This window comes from Triticum aestivum, chromosome 7A, assembly GCF_018294505.1.
Source record: "Triticum aestivum cultivar Chinese Spring chromosome 7A, IWGSC CS RefSeq v2.1, whole genome shotgun sequence".
In the NCBI taxonomy this organism is placed as follows: domain Eukaryota; kingdom Viridiplantae; phylum Streptophyta; class Magnoliopsida; order Poales; family Poaceae; genus Triticum; species Triticum aestivum.
In genome coordinates this window covers 693,362,282-693,369,927 of record NC_057812.1, presented here as the reverse complement: position 1 = coordinate 693,369,927, position 7,646 = coordinate 693,362,282, and the positions used below count along the sequence as shown (strand labels likewise).

Sequence of the window (7,646 nt, the reverse complement as noted above, 5' to 3'; positions counted from 1 at the left end):
GCAATCTTTTTTTTTTTGATTGAAAAGCTAAGGAAGACCGGGGAAAAACGAAAACATGGGAAAAAAACAAAAAAAACTGTTTTAAAAGCCGAAAACGCATGCGAAAAAATAAAATAAAAAACAAAATCTGGAGGGAGCGTCCAGAGCGCGACTCGTGATGAATAGCTGAGAGCGCGCCAAGTGGCACTGATCGTTGCGAGGCTCCCGAAGGAGCGCTCGTTAACTAGTTGATCTCAACTCAACATACGGTGCCCCCGCATCGCCGTGACGCTTAACCACCCTGCAACCAGCGGCCGTTACATGTGAGCGACGAGCCCATCCACCGGACCAGCACTCGTGATGATTACCTCCATCGATCGATGCTAGCTGTTGCGCGAGCTGATAAAGCCAAATTAACCAGTACTGGGTACGTACGTGCCAATTGGGTCCTGTGAGAGTGGAACCGACCGTCATTTTGTCGAGGGAAAAAAAGGGCTGGAATCCATCCGTCGATCGATCATGTGTGCACCGTGGCAAAGTAACTAAAGGGGAGATGCCACACTTGATGAATGGATCGAGGTGCCGTGGACGCATTGGCTTAATCATGGATAGATGCTTGCCGTTTTGGCTACGTATTTACTAATGGCGCCAGATATTAACTACTATAGCTGATTGATGCTCGAGTAAACTCACTATTAAGCAATATTAATTAATAGGTGCACCATTTTTTTTTATATCTGTACTCCCTCCAATCCATCCATATTACTTATCGACAAACGGATGTATCTAGACATATTTCAATGCAGATACCTCCATTTGAGCGACAAGTAATTTGGATAGAAGGGAGTAGTTATTTTTTGCGCTATGCTTTGTCCTACTTGCGGCTTCTCGATGTTTTCTCTTTCAATACAAATGACACTTATTTATATGCTCAAGAAAAAAAAATTGGTACACAAATTTAGAAGCAAGTAACTCCTTCCTAAATCCCGAGATATGGTGCTTGCTACGGTTATAACTCTAGTCCGACTATAAAACCGGCCATACTAAACTTTGAACTTTACAAAACTGTTTAGTTTGGACCCTATTGTAGTTTTGTATTTGGAGCTTTACAAAGAATGCCGATCAATTAGAAAGTATATGTGTAATTTGAAATTTCTCCATGTTGTATTTGGACCTTATATATTGTAGTTTTTTCTTGCTGCACTAGATTTTTCTTTAAAGTATGTCTAGCTTGCAATTTCTACATTTTGTTGACCAACCGCTACTATTTGATAAATGTGAAAATGTGGACAATACACTGGCCCAGTCGAGCCATCATGTTGAGTCAATGATAGGTGGGACCCTTAATCATATTTTTCAGTTGATTAGCAACTCGGTGTAATTTGCGGTTTCTTCTGTTACCCATTTGCTTGAAAGCACGCTTTATGTGTAGTTTTCTAAAGTTACCATTTGTTGTTACACCATCCCTGAAAGTATGTTTTGACGCAGTTTACTAATTCATTTGTATTTACAGTAATAGAAACTACTTGCAAATAATAGAAATTACTTGCAAATGCTTGCTTAGTAATGGTATCAACGTTTGTACGCAACACATAGTCCACGTATTATTGCATTATTTGATATCCAAACCTCGACAAAAGAATACATCATGATGATAAGTGGGATAGGTGACATTTGTATCAGGAGGAGACACAATTCCTCTAAATCATTGCCGTGATTGCCATCGATATTAATTGCCAATTCATATTATCGCCTTCCAATAACAAAATATGTACATACTAGCCTTCTGTGTACAGCGTGGATATGCACGTGTGTACGGTTGCAGCAGGAGTCATCTCCGAAACTAGAAGAGCTCACTACACACAAGACATTGCCATATATGTGGAGCTGAGATCCACACAAAAGAGGCATGCATTGATATTGATCTAAGCCCCAAACACATGTGGTGTGTGACCCATGTTGTTTTTTGTACTGTAGCAGCCACCATAACGCTAGAGAACGTACATTGGCGTTTGTGTCTGCACACCGGAGACATAATGCATCCCTTTTTCTTCCACGCAATCATGCACGGTGTACAAAATACATAGCCTATCTTAGCTAGCTCAGTCGGGACCATCATTCTTTTGGTGTGGATAAGCTCACACCAAGCTATAGCAAGAGAGCCATCCTCATAGAATTTTGTATGTGCATTCATATATATCATGTTTCCATGGTGTAGAGAAAGCACCTTTCTAATTAGTTGATGCACTATGTGTGTGTTAAGGTCCCTACTTAATGAGAGAGATGGATACTCCCTAACAAAAAGTGGTTTATGATGGCATATATGTATTGGTTAAAAGAAAGCTAAAGTAGCACTACACTAACAAGTATAGTAACTAATCTACTTACTTGGAGATAACCCACGGAGTAGTACCATCTTATTGGGCATGTATTGGGCCCTCCGACCACTCATAGTCTGTCACGCCAAGCTAGCTCTAGGCTAACTAAAGCTTGCAGACGTAATCCGCATTCATTTTGGTGCTGGTAAAGCTCCACTAAGTGATGGATTTAGCTTGCTAACCAAATGCTCATGGATAAGGACACGACCTTGTTAATTATTAATCAAAGTAATTAACAAGTAACTTTTGACATATGCATGGAACCATGAATATTTTGATAAACTTTGCATAGTGATTAAACTCGCACATGTCTTATTTGATCCCTCAGATGATCTAGACATATCCACAGTTGTCGATTCAATTTTTGCAATAGTTTTTTACCCTATATAAAATGTAAAGGAAGATCATGCATCTATGCCGATTTTGATCATATGCGTTGGACAATGAGGCTATAATGTGTAATAATCTAACTATTTAACCTAGCTAAAAATATTCGCCAATGATTAGTGTTAATAGGGTAGTACTAATATTACCATCAACATCGGGACACATCCCCAATGCTCTCCTTTATTGCTGCTAACATATCTATGTCTTTTCATTAATTTACTCCAAAGAGGGAAGGACGATGCTTACGTCCGGCCTAAAAGATATCATGAACTTGCCTTTTTTGTTTCTGTCTTGGACTTGGAGTCTCCCTATAATAAGTGCACAACACAATAATTCTAGTAGAGTCCTAGATGATATCTTCCTCCCATGTATCCGCGTCTACCGGTATCCACACACACGACACAATTAATTAGTTTTCTTAACCCCTTGGAATAAGCTTACTTCACATATGGAAGCACAATTATTAAGGAATGCTCTTAGAGTTGTATGAAATACTAATTGCGTCATAAAATAGTTAGTGATCTTCCCATGAAGTAAAGTTCCATATGGCCAAGCTAATCATTAATTAAGCTAATTGGTACGATGTAGTTCAGCAGGTTTCATCTTAAGGTTTGTTTGTGCATGGAATTTAGTCACTAACACGTTATGTAGAATCTTGACCAAACTATTCACATCCCCACATCGAAGGAAACTTCTACTGTTCTAATTAATACAGTTGTACTGACTAGTGAATGAATGATTGGTTCACCCAGTATTTGAGAAAAAAAATTGGTTCACCCAATGTTCTATTTTCCTAGTTACTTGAAACTTATGGACTATACCTGGTAATTTCATGATTTTTTTTTTTCTAATTCTCAAGCACATGAATTATTTTAAACCTTAGTTGGCTAAAAGCGGCACTTAGACCAAAATGGAAGTACTTTGTGCACAAATACAACAAAATTTACGTGATATTTGGCGGTAAGTTATATCTGGAAGTGATATTATGAGAATAATGGCCAGGTGTTGTTTCGAAGATTTAACTGATATTTAATAAATTTTATAGTTAGTAATAAGTAGATAACACTACCAATTAATTGATGATTGTCAAATATGATCCAATGTGTCATTGCTATATGGCATCGAACCCGATCTATGAAACCGATTCACCCATTGTAGAGCTACGATCTTTTGCTCTAAAACTAAATCATTTTCTTGTATCTGCGAAGTAATTCCAGATTAATACAAAGGGATATTTGGTTTTTTTCGTATTGTTTCTTCTGTATGACCGAGTAATATAATCCTTGTTTATTTCTTTGCACTAACTATATAATAGAAAACCTTAGCTGGAAGGCAAATAGGAAACAAACTTAATAATCAACATCTAGTGGTATCCAGATTCTACACAGACAACATAATTAATTATTTTTCTTAACTCATTGAAACAAATTTAGTACTAATATAGTAAGCCCACGATTTAGTAGTAGTGTTAGATTTCTAATAAAAATAACTAAGAGAAAGACAAGTTAGTTAGTCACCTCCCACATGAAGAAAACAAATGCCCAAGGCCACTATGCAAATGGCTTCATATTAAGCAGTTTTCAACCTTTCTTTATGTGTGTAGAATTTATGCACCAACACACGTGATACAATCAAGGCCAAACCAATGGCCTAACTATTCACAACGCATTACCAAAGGAAACTTCTAAAGTTCTACTACTTAATACTATAGCTGCACTGGCTAGTGCATGAATGATTAGTCCACCCAACACGACATACCTGGCAATGGGGTCAACAGTTTTGCTAATTATCAAGTGCCCATTTTTTTAATAAATCTTAGTATGCTAAAAGGATATATCACTCAAAGCAATTATAGTGTTGAAATCCCTAAATTGTAGCAGAGCAAAATTTATGTAACTGCGATTTCTAGGAAATAAGTTGTATTGGAAGCAATATTTGGAAATAATGGCCGTAGGTTTATCTTAATGTCTAAGTAGGATTTACTCAATTTTGCTAACTAATAAGTAGACAACTCCTTTAGATAATTAACATTGTAAAATGTGAATCAATGTGTGAGAACTATGAGTTTTGGGCATTCACCAGTATTCCACGAGGTTTTCCGATGCCTGTTTCAGAACTACGATTTTTGGTTGTAAAGCAAAATCACTATTTTCTATGCAGAGAGAAGTCAAAGATTAATATGAAGGAAGATGTGAAATTTGGATGTTCGGGCGGTTGGGGGGACCCTAAAATTTCTTCAATCTGAACGAAGCTTGGCCACCGGGCACACCATCTAGAGAGGCAATATTCCCCCCACCCCACTCAAAATTTAGATCATGACTTAGTAATCAGTTGTAACTCATCGAGCTTATGTCTTCAATTTTTTGTAGCTCTTTTGACTTGTAGGCATTTTCTTTGCTATAAAAATTGGAGTGGGGGTTTTCCCTGCAGCTTCTCCTCAAAAAGTGGTGGTATCTAGAAACATAGTACACACCTCCAAACATGAATTTCCCCATTGGTCTTTTGGTATTCCTTGGTATCACAAACAGGCAACACTCCCATGTTTTGTGAGTGTTCCTCCTGGGAGAGCCTCTTCTCCTCTAAATACATCCCATTTCCCTCTCACCCCTCCCACACCACCCCTAAAAAAACAGCAAAGCACACACTGGAGAAAACAGAGAGAACAGAGCAGCAACCTCCTCTCCTACGCAACAGGCATCAAGACACACCATGAGGCCCGGAGCCGAGTTCGTCACGATGAGCCACCGTGCGGGGGCGCCGATGACGGCGCCGGCGCACGAGCTGGTGAATGGGATAGCGGCGCCTCACTCGCCGTGGCAGTCGCCGGTGCCGTGCCTCTTCGGCGGGATGGCGGCGATGCTGGGGCTCATCGCCTTGGCACTGCTCAGCCTCGCCTGCTCCTACTGGAAGCTCTCCGGGTACCTCGACGACGACCGAGAAGGTCAGGCGGTGGGGGACGCCGACGGGGAGAAGGGCTCGGTGTCTGGCGCATCCAAGCCGGCCTTGGATTTCCTGGAGGACGTCGTGGTCATCATGGCCGGCGACGAGCGGCCCACGTTCGTCACCAAGCCGGCCGCCAGCCGGGCTGCCGAAGTGGAGTTCGCAACCGCAGCCGCCCCAGCAAGCGCGAGCGCCGTCAACAGACAGGAGAAGAAGATGGATGAGGTGAGCTCGCAGCTAGGAGGTGACTCCACCAACGCAGCAAGCCGGAGCCGCAGCCACCAAGACGCGGCGAGCCAGAGCCGTGACCACCACCACCATGACCATGAGAGCAGCAGCACGACAGCGCAGCAAGAAAGCTTGCAATAAAGCCTGAAGACTATGAGATGGTAACGAACTCAGCTATTTCATCTGATTGTGCGCGGCCTCGCTGGGAACTCCATCAAATTCCACGTCTGCAACTCTCGCAACGAGAAACATCAGCGGCCGCGACATGAAGTCCTGGACCAGCAGGCGGAGTCCAAGCGCCACTTGCTCGGCCATGCCATCACCGCCGAATAAAAGGCCGCCTCCCTCCGTGTGCTTGGGTCACCGTCTCACAGGCCCAGGCAGCCAAGTTTAAAAAAGAAAAATGAAACTCCATGGGCACTAGCACCCACGGTTTATTGATATAGAAGAAGCATCCCTCATGAGAATTCCAGAAATTCGTCCCCGACGTGGATCGAACTCTGGTCGTTGGGTTTACAATCATGCGCCCCCAATCACTGGGCTATGCCCACGTCCTCGGCAGCCAAGTTTAAGCCCGCACGGACCGGCTCAAGCGCAAGGCTGAGGACTGCGGTGGGCTGCTCTCCGTGCTCCTCACCGGCACGAGCGCCGAGGGAGGAAAAAGACGAAGCTGGCCCTGCAGATTAGTAAGGGGCACATCGGTGATTCCCCTCGGCATCTTTGCTTCGAGATAGTGGCTCCGATGGTACGATGAATGTTGCAGTGTGACTAGCGGTCGGTGTGGAGTGACAGTGGCCCATTCCGCGCCAAAACAAGGGCTTCTCCTAACGGCTGTTGCGGTGATCTAAAGTGAGAAGACGTCCCGCCGATATACCAGTGTCATTATGTCCTCTAGTGGAGTACTCGGACTATCGAATGATATGTCGTCAAAACGTTGATTGGAACTATACCTGGGCATACGTTGGGCCGGACTGGGTTTCGGGCCAAGCCAAAAAAGCCTGATGGCATGCACAGGCCCAGCCTGGCCCGGGATTTTTGGGCTGGGTCAGGTCGGGCCATCCGGGCCGGGCTGCCCATGGCCAAGTATAATTGGAACATCGTTTCATGTTCATAGTGAAAACTCTTATCCTGGCCTTTATTAGTAGGGCTCAACAACGATGAATTTATGTCGTTACCTTCTTGAAAGCGTTATCTACTTGCTGTTGTGCTAATCTTCATTGACAAGCCTCGACAACCATGATGAAAAAATCTTGTCCAGACCGTCTACAGCCGAACCATGACAACAACGGCGAGAGGGCATTTATCCCCTGTTGAAGACGTTGCTGCGGAAGAAGTTATCTTAGTTCTAGGTGTTTCTCGTATCTTGTAATGGTTGAGCTATGGTTGCCTTTTTTGTACTCTGATACTCCATTTCGAGAGAAAAAAATCTAACCGATTGTCGTCAAGTAGGAAGGTAATTTTTAGGTTAGAATTTTTTTGTGCAATCATGTGAGTGATTTCTATTGCAAATATTAATCCCTCAATGCATAAAAAGTCTAATAAATAGAATGGGTTCCATCTGCCCAACTACTTACCTTACTACTGGGCAGTGTTGGAGCTACCCAAAATTGGTTGGTGGGCCATGGGCGGCCGAGGCAAAGGGAGCATATTTTCTAGTGAAAACCAAAGTTTTACCTGTACTCTTCATTGTTTTGCCTATGCCCTGGGTGGGCCATGACCCATCTAGTCTTGTTG

The 7,646-nt window shown here is 42.7% G+C and overlaps 1 protein-coding gene across 1 annotated transcript; it reads left to right on the top strand.

The window, feature by feature from the left end:
- Window positions 1-5,326: 5,326 nt before the first annotated feature.
- Window positions 5,327-7,046, top strand: LOC123154843 (protein GLUTAMINE DUMPER 1-like). Its single transcript, XM_044573468.1, has one exon. It carries the CDS (start codon window positions 5,454-5,456, stop codon window positions 6,051-6,053), a length of 600 nt encoding a protein of 199 aa, XP_044429403.1. The 5' UTR covers window positions 5,327-5,453; the 3' UTR covers window positions 6,054-7,046.
- Window positions 7,047-7,646: the final 600 nt, after the last annotated feature.